This window comes from Podarcis liolepis (assembly GCF_965112155.1).
Source record: "Podarcis liolepis genome assembly, chromosome: 9".
Classification (NCBI taxonomy): Eukaryota; Metazoa; Chordata; class Lepidosauria; order Squamata; family Lacertidae; genus Podarcis; species Podarcis liolepis.
The window spans coordinates 73,316,182-73,335,025 of NC_139564.1; the positions used below are offsets into that span (position 1 = coordinate 73,316,182).

At 46.9% G+C, this 18,844-nt stretch overlaps 1 protein-coding gene across 2 annotated transcripts in view; it reads right to left on the reverse strand.

Annotated features, from left to right (window-relative positions):
* Positions 1 to 18,844, reverse strand: part of CRMP1 (collapsin response mediator protein 1) — a 38,099-nt gene extending 19,255 nt beyond the window's left edge. Inside the window, exons 1-4 of one of the 2 annotated variants that reach the window (XM_083460497.1) lie at positions 18,242 to 18,844; positions 6,630 to 6,718; positions 4,346 to 4,530; positions 1,228 to 1,392 (exon numbers count right to left, since the gene is read on the reverse strand). In XM_083460497.1, coding sequence (XP_083316623.1) covers positions 1,228 to 1,392; positions 4,346 to 4,530; positions 6,630 to 6,718; positions 18,242 to 18,622 — 820 coding nt within the window. In that variant the 5' untranslated portion in view covers positions 18,623 to 18,844. Of the gene's footprint in view, positions 1 to 1,227; positions 1,393 to 4,345; positions 4,531 to 6,629; positions 6,719 to 14,678; positions 14,816 to 18,241 lie in introns of those variants that run through there. The other variant, XM_083460498.1, reaches the window with a different exon arrangement.

The following is an 18,844-nucleotide window of genomic DNA, read 5'->3' on the forward strand; positions in this document are numbered from 1 at the left end:
CGATGACAGATGCACAAATGGCTACTTCTATTTTAAGCTTAATAGTCCAACTAGTTCACTTTCTGCTTGCAAAGTCAAGTTAATGATCAGATCCTGTTAAGAGGGCAAGCTTCTGGCAGAAAATAAAAATGCTAGTTACGTGCAGCTGTCTTTTAAGAAAGTGTTGTCTCCGCTTTTATTTCACAGTTCTTTTTCCTGATTCTTTTTCCTGATTCAGTGGCTTAGCCCAGGCATAGACCACCACTAGACCACAAGCCACATTTATTATTATTATTATTATTATTATTATTATTATTAACCCAGCCACTCTGGGCAACTTCCAACAAAGATTAAAAATACATTAAAATGTCACACATTAAAAACTTCCCTAAACAAGACTGCCTTCAGATGTCTTCTAAAAGTCTGGTAGTTGTTGTTCTCTTTGACATCTGGTGGGAGGGCGTTCCACAGGGCGGGCGCCACTACCGAGAAGGCCCTCTGCCTGGTTCCCTGCAATTTGGCTTCTTGCAATGAGGAAACTGCCAGAAGGCCCTCGGCGCTGGACCTCAGTGTCCAGGCAGAACGATGGGGGTGGAGACGCTCCTTCAGGAAGAGCTGTCAGACACCAGACTTAAGAGGATGGTATACTGAGTTACGGAGAGAAGCAGTGTTAAGTGAATGAACTTGGGCTTTATGAGTGCAACAAGCTATTTGTAAAAATACCACGTTTGAGAATGAATGGAATTTTTAAATAAGTTTTTGGAATGCAAAAACAGGATAGACGGTGATACAAGAGACAGGGAGCACAGAGATGTGTATCCAAGGGTACTAAAGGAGCTTGCAGATGTGATCTTCAAGAATTCTTGGAGCAGGTGAGGTCCCTGAGGACTGGAAGAGGACAAATATTGTCCTCATCTCCAAAAAGGGGGTGGGGAGAAGATACAGGTAACTACTGACCGATCAACTTGACACTGATACCAGGAATGTCCTAGAACAGATTATTAAACAGTCTGCAAGAACTTATAAAAGGATGCTGTGATTAGTAAGACCCGGCATGGGTTTCTCAAAAACAAATCATGCCAGAAAAAAAATCTAATTTATTTATTTCTTTTATAGAATTGCAAGCTTGGTAGATCAGGGGAATGCTGTGGACGTTGTGTATCATGATTTCAGTAAGGTTTTTGACAATGTCCTCCATATTTTTACTTTTATCTCTTCATCTGACTATTCTGCTAGACTGTTACTAACCTTTATCTTGTACCAGGATATCCAGCTCTTCCCTGATTCCATCATACCAGTTGGTGATATCCACATGGAGAGAGTAATCGCAACAGGATTTGGTGTCTGCTGCCTCGTGCCACTTCTCAAAGGAGGTTAATAGACTGGAGCTGGGTTCAGGAAGTACATGGTCAACTGAAATGAGGATGAAGTGTTTGTTAATAGGCAAATAAAGTTCAGTCCACATTTTATCTACAGATGCAATAGTACATGAAACAAAACAGGTTCTAAAACCTCTTGTTTCATTGTCACGCTGTTTTTGAAGAGCTTAAATAAACTAGTCATTTCTCTGTGCAAGGAAGAACTATTTCAATTAACTTAAGTTTGATCTAGCTTATTTCTTCCGAATAGCAGGACGCTGAGCTGAGCTGACAAAGCCAGTTAGAATAGGTCATCCCCAAAGAAATATGTGCAGCCTTGGCCAATGCCCACTTAGGAGTAAGCACCAAAGTGGCCCACGTTGGAAGTAACACCAGGCCATAGGGTTGTTATTGTTTTTAGCATAAGCCCAGCCTGTCTGCATGCCTGAACCCCAGCAGGCACACTAGCCATACTATGCTTGAGACAGCAAACTAGGATCATAAATCACAGTTTGTTGTTATGCCCGTACTGACATCCTGGCTTCATCATAGCTGAGAATAAAATAGCTTGAACAAGAAGCCACTCTCAACGGCACTTTCACACACTGCTCTATTCTCTCTTCCTAGAAATAGGCTCCTTTTCCCACCTAGCTCCTCACTGACAAATTCTCTCACCCAGCTCCACTGTTTAGCTCCACTGCAGTCTTTCAGTTTTTTATATAAATAGACTACATTCATCTAACAAGGGGCATATGCTGAAATAACACCTTTTGCCAATCATTCTCAACAGTTTTGTTTATTTTATTTATTACCTGATTTATATGTTACTTTTTAGGGTGCAACAGCCACTTCAAGACAATGTCCAAAATTTATGACTTAATAATAATAATAATAATAACAACAATAACAATAACAATAACAATAGCAACAACAACAACAATAAGGCATTATACCTGCTTAAAACTGAACAATATCCACTAAAACATTAAAATATTTTTTAAAGCAACAGCAGATAATAAAAAGACAGAAAATGTTTTAGTAGTTTCTTAGACATTTCCAAAGATGGGGACACTCATACTTTCCAAGGGAGACTAACTATAGGGCTACCACCTGAAAGGCCCTGTACCTGGTACCCATCAGACTAATGCAGGGCCTCAGAAGTGGATCTGAAAGCCCAGGAAAGCTCAGATAGATGTAAGTGGCCCTTCAGATAAGTTGGTACCAGCATTCTTGTTGCTATGTTCTGTACCAACTGGTTTCCTAACAAGTCTTTAAAAATAATCCCATAAGGATCATATTACAGTGATGCAGAGGATGTATCACTGAGCTAAGCTGAAATTTTCTGCACAGGGCCACAAGTAAACCAGCCAAAGCCGGTGTGATCACACACTAAGATGAAATGTAAAGTGTTTTACTGACGTTATGACACTAAAACTGCTAAGTGGGGTCATACTCAGTTTTGGAGCGCATTGTTATCAGTATCCTGAGGACAGCCAGCTGTTTCTCATTTTCATCTTCTGCAGGTGAGGCAGCGGATGTGCTGAACTGTTGCCTGGTCACAAGGGACTGAATGAGGACCAATGGACTGAAGTTTAACCAAGACAAGACTGAGATGCTGCTAGAGAATGGCTCTCCTGTCCAATTGAGTGGCATGCAGGATGCGCTAGACAGCGTCCCTCTGGATTTCTGCAATGTAATTGCACAGGGGTGTCTCTGAAGATGATTCGGAAACTAGGCAGCATTGAACGCACCCACCTGATTGCTAAGAGGTTTAGGGCAAATGGATCACGTGGCACCGGCCCTTGACTCAGCTGCAGTGGCTGCCTGTTCATTTCCAAGTCCCATTCAAAGTGGTGATGTAACCTTAAATCTCTATATGGCTCAGAGCCCCAATATCTTTTCAAACCCCACTCATGATTTGAACCTACCCAGACCCTCTGGTTTTCGTCCAGGGCCCTTCTCTGTGTGCTCCTCTCATGGAAGTTTCGAAAGCTCTCCCCAGTGAGGTCCACCCTGCTCCATCACTTAACACCGTCCCTATGCTAAGTAAAAACTTACCTATTCTCCCAGGCATTTGATGGGATAATGATGATGATGATGATTATTATTACTACTACCGGTGGCGACCATTTTCGGCGCTTCCAATGCACGGGTCCTTTCAGAGACCCAGAAGGTGGCAAAATGAGGGCAGAACGGGGAGAAAGGGGTGGGGCATAATGGGGCAGGGCACTCTTATACACTCTCTGCCAACGCATGTGGGGGCTGGGAATGGAACCCCCGTGCGAAATGGTCGCTGCCTGTTTTATTTTGCTGTCTATTGATAGAATGCTTTTGCTCATAGCTGTCAACTTTCAGATTTGAAAATAAGGGATCAGCAGCCTTGAAAATAAGGGATCAGCAGCCTCACCTGTCCCAGGGACAGTCTACGGGATATCTAACAATCTGGGATAGCAGTGGGAAGCAGTGGGAAACGGCGCTGGAATAAGGGAATTTCCCGCAAAAAAAGGGAAGGTTGACAGCTATGCTTTTGCTGCTGTTTCAATAGATTTCTTTTACAGATTATTTTATTCCTTCCTTCCTTCCCAGCCTTTCACTCTATGGTCCAAGGGCAGGTATGGTTACCATTATATTACACTGTCCTTTTTCAGGGGTTTTTGCCATTCTTTCAGCTTTCAATTTTTTAAAGTCACTTGGAGACTTATGTGGTAAGGAACTAATAAACTGAAATAATAACAACAATAATAACAACAACAATAATATATTCAGATAAAAATCTAATGTTTTCATTCACCAGCAGTTTGTTTTCCTTCAGTCTCGATAACCCATTTGCACATATCATTACAACCACTGAAGATTCAGCTATTACTATCTTTAATGGGGAGAAAGGTCTGGACTTGCTTGTTTGCTCTCCTGTGTCATATGAAACTAAACCTTTCTCTAATGCTTCTATGAATGGGACACATCCTCAGCTTTTCCATTATGAAGTGCTGAGCATTTCCAGTACTTACTGATCATGGTAGTGCCTCCTCCTAGAGCTGCCTTTGTGCCATGATAGAAATCATCAATAGCCATCATGCCTTGAGAGGGCTTCTGCAGGTAAGTATTGACATCGATGCCTCCAGGAATAACCATAAGCCCATTTGTCTCAATGGTCTTCACTCCACCAGGAACAATCAAATTCTCTCCTATTTGTCTGACAAAAAGGAAGAAGGGCTATTTTGGTTCTTTTGTCTAGAAACATTAACAACAATCTTGAAGGTTTCGAATATAAACCTCAACTTCAGTTTAATCTAATATTAGGGTCTAAGATGTGATTATACAGCATCCTGCATCCCAATAGATCTCACTGCATTTTTGCATGCATTTTGCAACCATAGATCCTGCAAATGAAAGTTTAGCTACAGTATCTCATGGGCTGGTCTTTACATTGGTTAGAATTCCTACAAACTGCTCGTGTCATATACTGTAGCTTTCCTTACAGCACAGTGAAGCTATTACTATGTCCACTACCAGAAAGAATATCACAGCCAGCCCAAACCTGACTTCCAGTCCCAAAACATGCAAATCATAACACAAATGTTGGCAATGGAAGAATGGTGCAAATTGCCCATGCCTTTGTGAAGTTCGATTAACTATTTGGGTTGTATAGTTCTTCTGATAATATAATTGATTAAAGTTGTCAGTTGCTTCTTGCAAACCCCTCTTGCGCTGTCCCTCTCATACACCCCCCAAATGGGTTCTTACGGTATCATAGAAGAATCACAGGATTATAGAGTTAGAAGGGATCTCAAGGGTCATGTAGTCCAACTCTCTGCAATGCAGGAATCATGAACATTCTTAAGATGTATCAGAACTTAGAAGCTGGAGCTAAAGGTAGACCCTGGAACCCCATGGACACAGTTGCCCGTAGGCAGTGCTACACAGCTGTGGGGTGGCTGAACAAGCTTCAGCCATGCCAACTAAACATTTAGAGATGTGGTTCCCGACTGGTGGCCTGTGAACCTCAGGGATTCTGTGTAACCCACCCAGGGAATCCGTGACACCATTCACATAACAAAAACTGCCACAGAGATATCAAAAATTTCAAAAGGAGGGAGTCTGTGGCTTGGCTTTTGAAAAACAGTGAGTGCACAGTACTTAGCTAATTGTGAACCACTGATTTAGAGAACGAATAAATTAAATTTCATTTATCTTATTTAACAGAATTTATCTACTGCTTAATTTTAAGAAAACATCTAAGAGGTTTACAAAAATCCAGCCCAGTCATTCCACACACATGAAACACTTTCCACATTCTTTGGAGCATCACTGCATCAATGCGGTTTACATATAAATTGGGTTAATACCAAATACTGCAAATTTTGCTAAGTGGAAGGCTAGTTTGGCTGGAGATCTCACACTAAAGCACTAAAGGGTTTTCTCTGGAAAAATTCATACTGAAAAGATTTATGGAAAATTACACTAATCTGCAAAAACAAAACAAAACAGTTTTGCATCAGAAAATTTACTGGTGCCTTAGAAGGTGATTTAATTTAGTATGTTTATTTACCTGTATTTGTTTCTGTTCACTAACAACCTTGAAGCTTCCAAGCTTGCCTAAGATTGTATCTGCAACTGGCATTGTGACTAATGAACGTATGAAACAGAAAACTTTCCACAGATTCCAGGACTGTGGCTTGTATCACTCCAGACACCCCATGAGCTGCAACCAAAACTAATTTTTGGGTTTACAGCTCATCCTTTAACTGGAGCAAGACAAACCATGAGCCTCAATTCAGACAGCAACTTACACAAACCATTGCTTAGCTCCCAGTGGTGCAACAGCAGAAGCAGCAAAGGCCTTACATATGAACCTGCTCATAGTATACTTCCTCAGGGGAAGAGCTATAGCCAACCATGAATACTAGAATTGATTTGCCCGCCTGCAGTTAACTTATGTTTAGAAAATGCAATAGCTTCCTCAGTTTAAGATCAAGTGAATGAGAAATTCTAATATCAAAGCATATGAATGCCATGTCCCTCACATGCTGTATTAGTCTGTTGCAGAAAAAACACAAGTCAGGACTAACAAATTTATGTGGCATAAGCTTCCATGGGCTTAAGCTCACTTCAGCAGAGATACATAAAGTGTTAATCCTCAAGAGACATATACGCAAACACCCAATTATACTTAAAGCACACACGTCTATAGCTTTGACTATAGATATGTTAAATAAGCAACTACACTATAATGTTGTTAGCAACTCTTGCATCACCAAACATACACAGAAAGTTCAAAGTTTTAAAACTAACTTTATCAGCCCATCTTCCAGGTAAACATCTGCATAGAAGGAGTGGTCATCATTAATAATCCGTCCACCTTTAATGAGCAGGCGTTCACTCTGAAGGGGGGAAAGGAGAAAAAGAATTAGGTCTAATAGCTTACTTAAAAACATGTGGTTAACCATCAACAGCACAAGGTCTTAAGAGAACTGCAGTACGATCTTCATGTACAATATCACTACTGTAATTCTAGATTAGGGTATCTGTTCTCAGGTCATATTTCCTGCTACTTAAAGTCAACTTCTTTACATCTAAAAATTCCAAAGTTTTTAGCCACCTAATGTGTCTCTGGTAACTTGTGAGAAATAAGTTCTGAAATGTTCAACATTATCTCCAACCAAGCAGATACCAACACAATTAGCATCCCTTTCTCAACATCGAAATGGACTACGGCTGCTCTTCTTAGCAGTGTGCCAGGAACCTTCACAGACCGGCTTTTTTTTAGCAGGACCAGCACCAGTTCATCACCAAAGGAGATATCCGTGCAGAGCAGGGCTGTGGGGCTTGTGTGGTGGTGGATGGCCCTGGCTAAATGTCGAGTTGCAGCTCGGCATCCAAAGAAAAATCAGTCTCACACCAAGATAGGTTCCGAATTATGGCTGCTCCTAGGGAAACATGGCAGCTCCTAGGGCTAATGCAGCACAGCTTTTATTGTGTGAAAATCAGAAAGATACAAGCCAAGTAAGGATACAAAAAATACAAGTCAAGCAATTTGTTCTAGCCAGCAGATAAAGACCTTGGTACCAAACCATGCGAGCGATCAGACCATACTACGTTAGCCAATCATATGGGACAGCACGAGCTGTTCACGCGCTATTCATGCTCCAAGGATGCTTCTAGCTATGAGATCACCCTGTGACAATAAAAACTTTGCTCATGCTCTCATGTACAAACAATCATTTTCCCACATGTCCTCTTTTCTTATTTATATTGTTAGAGGAAAAGAGGGACCCTTAGTACACTTCATTGCCTAAGCGTCTACACTTTGCAACATAAATTCCTCTTGTAACCCCTGTGGTGGGCCGTGGTCGGTACCACCATGCAGTGCATTGGGAAATCAAAGAGGGTATGCATTGAATGCAACAACACACCACGACGAATCCAGCAACACATGCAATTACAATCAATAATACTTTTCTTAACCATAATCCATTAGGTAACCAAGAAGACAACCACTCCCATGGATCAAAACCTTCAGGTGGATTCAAAGGATTATGAGCTATCATCTGTTCCATATAATCAATAGTAGCAGAGATATTGGTCGATTGATCAGTTATATACATGCAGCAATGAGAATGAATTAAGGCACAAATTCCACCTTTAGAAGCAAGGATCACATCTAAAGCATAATGATGTTGAAGAACTACATTTCTTATTTCTGATATTTCTTTGTTAATCATTTTTAAAGCCAAAATGGTGGAATTAAACAAATTTTCTGTCCAGTTTGCCAATTTATGCAAATCACGGTAATTCATGGCTGCACCTAAAGAAGGCAGAAGGGACCTAGAGATAGCTGTCCCTGTATATTGAGAAATAGGTGATTGTACTTCCCTTCTGTTACGCAAACGGACCGCTGGGAGCTTATCTATTTTATACACCAAGGGTACCACTATGCCTAACGTGCAGGTACCAGAAAAGGCAGAGGGGATTACTGCAAGCAACAAAACACAGGTGATAAACTTATACGATTGTCCTTCATATTATTGCTAATCTTATACAAAGCATTTACTAGAATGCTAGAATACCACCACCAAAAAAACCTCAAAGCTTCAAGAAGCTTTTAAAAATCATTTTTCTCAGCAGCTAAAAAAAGGCACTAGCCAAGCATAGTCCGCTTCAAGCATATTCCGCTTGCTGTAACTAAAAAGATTGCAACAAGGTCGAGAACAGAGCCCATTGTCTTCGTGGGCCTTGCTAAAGAACCACATTGCAACTCGCTTTCTGTCCGGGAACCATGCCAAAGCACAAAAATGAAACAACTGGAACACACTAAAATCCCCTCACCCCCTCCCTTGCCAAGAGTCCACAATAGTTCCAAGACAGCCCTCTGTACATGCTCAGGGGAACACATCATAGGGCAGGACTCCTGAGGGAGGAGAAAAAAAGATCTGGGGGGTAAAATCCAAGTGATGTCAATAAGGATGAGAATGGTAAATTAGTCCAATGGCCACTTCCAAGCAACCTGTGTGATATTTCATGGCTCGATTATTGGCATGTAAAAACCACAATCCAGAAGAAGTCACACAACCATTTCTGCAGATACAGGAGCCCATTTGCTGTAAATAGGTCTCATGTATTGCTCCTTGTACTGCTGAGTCAAAAGTCCAAGCCCAATGAAGCGTGATGACACAGATGGGATGGTCGCTATTAGGAGGCAGCAAAACTGTAATGATGTTTGGTGGTTGAAGTGGCTTCCCAGGGAAAAGGGGGGCCAATGCAGTAGGGATGAAGATGGCCTTTCAGCATGCCAAGAAACACTGAAACAGCTGTGGAAGAGCTTCCATTGCAGAGGTGACTGTGATCTTGTCTGCTGGATCCTTGTGTACTTTAAGGGCAGAAAATAGTGGAGACAAAGTGGAGGTGGGCAGGTCCAAATAACTCTTTATCCAATTCAGCTGTCCAAGAATTTGTTGTAAATCCACCAGTTTAAAATCAGGAAACTGTAGTTGAGGCGTGACTGGAATGGCTGCAGATGCTGGCAGCTTGTGTCCCAGGCACGTAATAGGTAAAGTCCGCTGGATTTTCTCCTTAGCCACTGTCAATCCAACAGGTTGTAGCCTTTGCAGGATTTTGGGACACGGAGGAGGACCAGGCCGTGGCTAGCAGGCCGTGGCTAGCAGTGCCCACTGACTGGCAGGCTTTAAGCATATCAGCAATGGCTATATTTGATGTTGCCATTAGAGGGTGCAGTGCTTGCTTAAAGTCCTCAAGCTGGCGTACAGTCAGTTCTTGTGCTGCCAGGTCCTGAACTTGCCGCTTGAAGGTATTGTACAAGCGATCAACAAATTGTCCATAGGGCTTTGCAGGATCCTGTCTGATGCTTCTCCATCGGCCATCTCGCTCATTCCTGTCATCAGGGACAGAGGCCAGAGCCTCTTGGGCTGAGGCTGTGGTGGTCGCCCAATACATAGGATCAAGGGCCAACTGTTGGGCAATAGGAAGAAAATTGCCTCCTCCCGTTAACCCATCGAGAACATCGGTTTGGGTCAGCATGACGGGGGCTGGGGGTGCAGGAGCAATCACAGGGAAGAGATTAGGAGTTGTACAATCAAAACCCAACAATGGGGCAGCGGCACGGAGAGATTCTTGGAGAGGCGTAGTAGTAGCGGTGCCAAATGCCTTGGGCGGAGGAGGTGGAAGAGCAGGGGGTGCTGCAGAATTTGAAGAATGCAGGGGAGTGACAGGATGAGCCGGAGAGAGAATGTCCGGCGGTTTAGGAGGAAGGTTTGAGGCAGGCAAAGCGGGAACCGGGGGGGCGTTTGAAGAAGCTGTTCCAGCAGCCAGAAGAATGTTTGAAGGAGTTAAGCACGACATAGCTTTGTAGACGTTACTCCAGGCATGCAAAACCTTTACATCAATCTGCGGATGATTTTGAAAGAAGTGTCCAATTTTTTTCCAATCGTCTAACTCCCAGTTTCCGTCCTGGGGAAACCACGGACAGTGAGTGTCCAGGGCTTTTATAAGGGACTTAAGGTCAGCTTTCCTAACAGCAAGGTTGTTACTGGCCAAAAGGAATTTAAGGTCTTTTAAAAAATTTTTCTGTGGTGCAGAGAGAGATTTTCCCATGATTGCAAGAGTTGCAAAAAGAGCAGGGAGCACTTACCGAGGGATCCGTAGGAGGATGAGAGAGAGGCGCCTTTTGCCCTGTCCGGGCGGAGATAAGTGCTGATAAGACCGTAACGTAGTCCAGAATCACATTCACACGGGAGCTCTCACCGGGGATCCACTACGTGGATGAACGACGCGTCTGCAGCCCTTGCGGGGCGAGGTGAGAGCTGAACGTTGTACACACGGGAGCACTCACCAGGGATCCACTACGTGGATGAACGACGTGTTGGTGAGTGCTGAATAATGAAAAACAGGCAGTCACACGGGAGCACTCACCAGGGATCCACTACGTGGATGAACGACGTGTTGGTGAGTGCTGAAAAACAACGTGAAGTTCGAAGGCAGTCACACGGGGCACCAATTGTCGAGTTGCAGCTCGGCATCCAAAGAAAAATCAGTCTCACACCAAGATAGGTTCCGAATTATGGCTGCTCCTAGGGAAACATGGCAGCTCCTAGGGCTAATGCAGCACAGCTTTTATTGTGTGAAAATCAGAAAGATACAAGCCAAGTAAGGATACAAAAAATACAAGTCAAGCAATTTGTTCTAGCCAGCAGATAAAGACCTTGGTACCAAACCATGCGAGCGATCAGACCATACTACGTTAGCCAATCATATGGGACAGCACGAGCTGTTCACGCGCTATTCATGCTCCAAGGATGCTTCTAGCTATGAGATCACCCTGTGACAATAAAAACTTTGCTCATGCTCTCATGTACAAACAATCATTTTCCCACAGCTAAATCCTCTTCTTTGCCCAGTTCCACCTGCGAGCTAACACTTATTTTCTATTCCAGAAAACATTCTCCCAGTAGAGATCTTTTAGAACCCATTACCAAACCCAAAAGTGGCCAGTGTATTTGCTGAATGTATTAATTTTTCTTATTCTGTATCCAAGAGATATGATCCCCTAGCCTCTCTAACGGATGCTTCTGAAAATTAGGTGATTATAAGACACCATGTTTTCCTTTAATAGTGAAAAACTCCTGGTCAGTTAAAACCATTTCTTTGATATCCTTTTTATTTTCCAAAAGTTAGTTTGGTCAGAGGGTCTACTACATTTTCCCGACTGACTGTCTAACCAGAAACACTTTTAATATTTGATTATTAGGCGTTTTCAACCAGGTTATGTGTGAGCATCTCTACAACAGACAATCCTGTCCTGCAAATACTTTTTTTGCTTCCTAAATTTTGTTATTGGGAGTTCAAATAGGCAATATAAGCTTTGCAATCACTGAGTTGCTAAATCAAAGTACAACTCTCTGCAAGAATTTGGCTCCAATTTGTAACTGGGCAACAACAAAAAATTCCAGCCAACCTTTAAACTTAAAATAAGCCTTGATCATTTTGCTTATAATGTGTGCTAGAAATATGGTATGTTAACAAGTTTCATGTATTTACATTTAGCATTGGACAGGATAAAGAGCCTCTGTTTGAATTTTCAGATACTGATGAAGCTATTATAAGAAAGCTATATGAATTTGTTAATTATATTCTAAAATGGGTAACAGAAACAGTTCATATAATTGTCCTGTATGAGTTAGCCTTTTCCCTGAAAAACTCCAACCACCCTGTGGCTCAAAAAATGAGCATATACCCACAGATGTGTGTTGTAATGTAGCTTTTGAAGGCATGGGGAACCTGGCAGGAAAAACAGGGCAACTCTGTTTCCCTGACTCCTAGACTGCAGCCGCAGAGAAACAGAAGTTAAGGCTGAGGAGCAGTTAAACTCAGAGAGTCCACAAGCTTTAAGTCAGTGTGAGGACCAATGGACCCTCCAGATGATCTTAGTGTAGCACCTTGGTTCCTGGACCTGCTCCTGCATCTTGACTAGCTGTCTAGCGTGCAGACTTTCAGCTGGTGAAGGCTTTCTTGACACAGAAACAAACAGCAGGGGGAAGTTTGCCGACTAAAAGCTTGTGCATTAAAGAGACATGAGCAGGTGCATTAAAATAAACCAAGCTGCTCCAGAGACCCTGCCTTTCCCCCTGTGCTTCAAATTCACATGTTTCATCAAGAGGATGTGATTAGAACCTCTTCGTTTGTCTCACCTCCCTTTCCACCTAATTGGTTTGTTCAAAATATTTGTTCTGTCAGTGAAAAGTAACTGTCATGTAAACAGTTTGTGTTCTTTTGAGTGGCTGCTGGGAGTTGGCACTCACCTGGTCCCTGGCTCTAAACTGTATTCACTCCTTCTGGTGCCTAAGGGGGGGGTTCATCTCCAAAAGCCCCACAAGGAACGAGTCTGTTCAATGGCCACAAAATGCCAAATGTCTGTTGGGGGCAAGAGGAGGGGGGTTGAAATATTGCCCGGTTTGGTGCTGGTGGGGTTGAATATCCTCCAAACAGTTTCGTAGCGTGGGTTGTCAGCACCCGGGGCAAGGCAAGTAATTTGTGCCCCCTAACCCGTGGATTTGTGCCCCCTAACCCTAACCCCCAGATGTTGCGCCCGGTGCGGCCGGCCCCCCCGCACCCCCCATGCTACGCCACTGCCTCCAAATACTGAGAATTGCTGCCTTAATATCGCTGGACAGTTCTAAGATTCTTGCATCTTCCTTAAGCTCCCTGCAACTTGTTGGACTAACCCCTAATCAAATTTGTCCCTGGACCCAACTATCCCTTACTTAATGTTGTGATCAGGATTGCAATCAAGAATTTCACCTAACATGCAATTTGAAACAGGTTTGGAGGTTCGTCAGATTTCAGAGGAGGAACTAATCAATGTTTTGGGGAAACAGACAATCCACACATGTGCACATTACAACCAGTTGCTGCCACAAGGAAAGTTAAAGCAAACGTTAAGGTTTTTTCTTAAGCTATAAATCTGAGAGGTTTTCATGAAACCTTGAGAAGTCTAGCAAGATTCTTAACAAAATAGATTTGCACAACCCTGGGTGTCTGCATAAACGGATGGAGTCTCAAAGAGAAACAAGTACGTTCTTTATTGCTTAAAATAAATCCTGTGAACCGCCCTGAGACCGGCGGGTATGGGTGGTATATAAATTTTATAATAATAATATCCAGATAGATTCCTGGTTGCTCCCAGCAATACCTGGATTTTCAGAGGGAAACTTGTGGGCAGCCACAGCTTCTCCTTTTCCATGTGGTGCTAGAGCGACATCGCACTGTATCACATCCCTATGTTTCTATCTGTGAATAGCACACAATGCGCCACCTGCCACCCTAGAGCAGGCAGCCTTTTGTGCACTTCACAATTCCCTGTGCGGCAGCATTTCTTCCTTCTCTGTTGCCCTTTAAAGGAAATCCAAACATGCGGCCCTGATCACACTTACAGGGAGTGAGCCCCGTTGAACACAATGGGACTGGCTTCCAAGGAAGCATGTGGCAGGAATATGCCGCGCATCTCTTGACAGCCTCGTGGCAATTGGCGGAGGCCTGCGCCCGCGCTGCGCGAGGAAAGAAGCACATAGCTCCTGTTTCCCTCTATCGCGGCTGGCTCCAGCCCGTGGGGGGTGGGCGCCGAGGGACGCGCCCCCAATGCCTTTTGCATGGGGCGATGTGGGGCTGGCTGCTCCGCTTCGGAAAACCCAGGGCGCCTCCACCATGGACATCAAAGCTCCCTCGGAGCAGTGGCGTAGCGTGGGGGGTGCAGGGGGGGCCGGCCGCACCGGGCGCAACATCTGGGGGTTAGGGGGCGCAAATCCACGGGTTAGGGGGCGCAAATCCACGGGTTAGGGGGCGCAAATCCACGGGTTAGGGGGCGCAAATCCACGGGTTAGGGGGCGCAAATCCACGGGTTAGGGGGCGCAAATTACTTGCCTTGCCCCGGGTGCTGACAACCCACGCTACGCCACTGCTCCGGAGCTCTTAGCAGCGCTGCTTCTGTCATTAAGCCCCCTTGGGAAACCCCGCCGTGGGATCCTGTTCTGGAGACACCCGCCCCGCTTCCCCCCCCCCCCCCGCCCGGCAGGTGCTCAGCCTGGCGGGGGCGGCTGCCCCCTTGCCCGGGCGCCCTGCAGGCGCGCACCCGGCTCCCCGCGCTCTTTTGTTCTGCTCGGCCCGCCTGGCTCCGCGCCTCTGCGGCCAGGAAGGGGCGCTGCTGCCCCGTCGCGGCCCCAGAGGACGCCCGCCCGCCCGCCCTCCCCACGCTCAGCCCTCAGGGCGGCACACCCCCCGCTCAGCGGACAAAGGGAGTCTTCCGCGCGCGGAGGGGCCGCGCCTGCTGCTCACCGTGATGCGCGGGATGCTCTTTTTGCCTTGGTGGCCAGACATGCCTCCGGCTGCGGAGAGGGGCGCGCCCGGCGGCACAACAAAGCGCGGCGGCGGCGCCGGCCGAGGAGTCGCCAGGCAGGCGGGCAGGAGGGGCGCGGCGGTCGAGGGAGAGGCTTCCCCCCCCCGGGACTGGGCGAGGACGAGCTCCGTCTAGAGGCGGCTGCGGGGGCTGCAGCTGCCAAGGCCGCTTCCCCACCCAGGAAGCGCCTCCTCGGAGCCGGCCGGCCTGCCTCTGGCGCCGGAAAACGCCGCCTCCCGCTCGGCCCCCGGCCGGAGAAAAGGGCCCCGGGAGGGCCTGGCCCAGAGGGGGCGCCGCCATTGTGTCCCCGCCACCCAAGAGTCCTGTCAGGTGCAGGACGGCACCCGCCCGCCCAGAATCCTTCCGCTGCTCGCTCTGGCTTCAGAGGAAGGAAGCGCCCTTTGCCCGAGAGGGGGAAATGGTCAGGGCACGGGGGCCCCGGAGGCGAACCCCAAAATGGCGCCTCCCCGCCGGGGAAGAAGAGGTGCGCGAAGAGCTTCATCGGGAACAAGCGGGGGAGGGGAAGAAGAAAGACCAGCTTCAGGATCTGCTAGATCTGACTCAGGGGTGGCCGGCCCTGAAAGGTGGGGAAGAGGCTGGTGCTTATTCTTAGCTTCTGTCATCATCACCCCATATTGTTCTGGGGTGCTTCACATCCCTGCGAAACCAGTTTGACCAGACATTGGACTGGAGGGGAAGTCAGAGGCAGAGATGCCCCCTTCAACCTCCTCAACTGTCTCTGGGCATCCGAAGGAACAGGACAGCCACCTGGTCCCACCAAAGGAGAACTAAACAGGCCATCCTCTGTCTGCAAGAGCTTTTAAGCTGCCCTTTTGAGCACACAGAACCAAGTTACTGGAAGGCATATACACACAAATAAAATTCGATATAACTATGAGAACCAAGTAAACTGGCACATGTTTTCAGCAAAACCACATTTCAAATGATGGGCAACAACAATGGGGCTGAGGAGACACATGTAACTAGTGTGTATGTGTCATGATGGTTGCAGCTAAACATCCGTTGAGGACTGGTTCTCTATGACTTTCCTAGCAATATGATGCTCACTGATGACAATTTCATATAGGAGGGAGACAAACTCTCTCCCATGCCATTCACTTCTTAAAACACAGTTCTGTGCAGTTTCTAATAGCCAGCTTCAAGACATATCTGAAAATCAGTACTTTGGCCACAGTATTAACTCAGTTCACTTTTTCTTCCTCCCATATTTCATAGCACCAAGTTGGTTATCTTAAATCTAGAACCCTGATTTTTCTAGGGTTCTAAATCAGGAGAGGGAAAGCGTATATGGACAGAGTAGGGTCCTGCTCCTGAAATTATTGCTCCAAATTGTGGAAGGCAACAAGGGCCCAGAGCTAACATGCCCATCCCTGCTTTCCCTTACTGCCTGAGGGATGTGGAATGCCCAAACAGAATTACGTTCTTCATTATCCTACGCAAAGGATTGTATCCAGTGCTAGTCCTACTCTGACTACACCCATTCAAGTTGGTGGACATGATTAATTTAGGTCCATTAATTTCAGTGGGTCTGTGATATTGTGAAGAAACAGATCCTGGATATTTAGAGGGTGGATCATGGTGCATGGCAATGGCAGGCAAGTCCAACCAGCCTATTTGGTGAGCAGATTATGGGATGTTTGGACTGTTATAAGCTTGGCTAACTGCAGTCAGAATGGGTTTCAGTAGGGATAGCGGGAAACATCTTTCCCTTTAATTTCCTGCCTGCCAAGAACAAATTATGGCCTTGAAAAAGTGATACATCCCTGAAGGCTTCAATATCTGGAAGAATTCCAATAATGACCTTGCTCAAAAGGTTTTGCTACAATTTTACATTCTTCCCTTTCTCCAGTGTTCATTGCAATGCACAGCTGAAGACATACAGATGTTGGCAGGTCACAAATCACTAGCAAGTTTTCTTGTACAATAATAAAACAATGCCATTATTTCAACACCTTCCATTTCTGATCAAATCCTTGAAAGACAATTGATAACTGTAAATATCTGGATGCATACGAATGATATTAGGGTATGTGAACTAACCTTCCCAAGTCTTGCATGCCATGACAGCTAAAAGCTAGATGTTCTTCCTTAACAAAAGGTTACTAGGCAGCCAATCAAGACGGGTTTCTTGATCAGCTCATTAGTCATTGTCCCCCCCACCCGCTCGCAACCCCCATAACCAAACTTGACTGAGTGTTTCGATGCTCCAGTGACTCCAAATAGAAATTAGCTAACTGCTCAGCTTTTCTGAAAGAAAGGTCAAGCAGAGCACAGAGAAGCCATTGCCCATTGATGAGCTCAGAAAAGCTGGAACTGCACAACCAGAACTCCAGATGAAAACTGTCTGACTTTACAGAATTCAAAAATTCTTGAATTTGCAGGGCTTGCAACTGCTTGAGCTACTACCTAAACTGTTAGTCATAGAGGTAAGATACAGTGCTTTAAAAGAGACTGTTCCCCAACACACATGTATGGCAGCCGTGCAGAGATAAGTTGATGTAAGCAGTGGCGTAGTGTGGGGGGTGCAGGGGGGGGGCCCGGCCGCACCGGGCGCAACATCTGGGGGTTAGGGTTAGGGGGCACAAATCCACGGGTTAGGGGGCGCAAATTACTTGCCTTGTCCCGGGTGCTGACAACCCACGCTATGCCACTGGATGTAAGTAATCATGGAAAGGGAAACTGATACTGACACATTTCAGTCACAGGGCATTAATATTCAGAGCATCTGCACACACGTTCTTAGCACTGGCATGCACATCTGACTACCCTAGGTGAGCAGCCTCCACTGAATAGCTTTCTTCCAGACTTGCAAAGGAAGGGGATTGCTGGCTATCGTTGGCTGTTGGCATCCTATCTTCAGAGATAGGAGACTGCAGCTCCGGGGGTAAAGTCAAAACCCTGCATTAGCAGCACGGAAGCGACCTCCCATTGATGCAAGCCTGGGCAGCGTGTATATGGAGGTCCTGGCTGTCCAGATGGCAAGACCCCCCTCCCTCTAGACCTCTCTGATGTGGTCCATCATTAAGATATGGCTGTTTTGTATTAGTGGGCACTGTGGGTTTTATTGAATTTGCATGCTGAATTGCTTTGACTGTCACTCAGAGACCTTTGGTTATGAGACGACAGCTAGACAGAGAAGCAAATAAAATCAGATTTCAGCGGGGGGGGGGGGACACTTTTTGTAGTATATTCCTGACATGCTAGCTAAGGGCCAAGTTACGTTTGCTGAGCAGGAGAGAGCGCGATGCCCGGATTTCCCCCCGCATTCCTCCTCGAGAGACATCCTTTGCAGCCCCGGAGAACCCAGCCCGCCGCTCCCCGCTCTCCTCCTCGGGCGCTGGGTTGGCCTGGCTGCTGCTGCCGCCGGCGCTGCCGGGCCTGGCGCGGGTCTCCTCCCCGATTCCGCAGCGAGCCCTGCAGGGGGAGCCGCGACTGGGGCGGGCGGGCGGCGCCTGCTGGGCCTGGGGAGCCCCGCGCTTACCTTGCCATTGTGGGCGCCGCGCGGCGGCTCCTTGGCGGCCGGGTAGCGGATCTCGACGCCGGGCGCGCGGGCCTCCCTGTCGCCGCTGGGCGAGCTGACCACCGAGCCCGAGATCTCGCTGACGTCGCTGGCCGTCTCGCTGTAGCTGTCTCCGCCGGCGCCGTCCAGCAGGTCGTGGCGGCTGCCGCTGCGCGGGGTGCGCGAGCCCTTGCGGCCCACGCTGTAGGCGTCGAAGTCGATGGTCTTGTTCTCGTAGGCGCCCTCCACCGAGGCGAACATGCCGCCGTACTTCTGGCGGGGCGTCTGCGCCGTGGTGCCCGGCCGCGCCAGGTAGACCGGCAGGTCGTCCTCCGTGTTCCAGATCCGCTTCCTCTCGGCCATCCTGGCGCCACGGGGCGGGGGCCGCACGACCGGCCCGCGGGGCCCTTCGCGCCTTGCCAGCAGAAGCCGCCCGCCCGCCCGATCGCTCCTCTTCCCCTGCCCGGACCGACCCTCGCCCGCCCGGAACACGTGAAAGAAAGTACAAAGGACGAGGCGGCGGGGAGGGGGCTGGAGAAGCGGCGCGGGCGAATGGGAAGCGGCGAGCCCAGGCGGCGGCGGCGG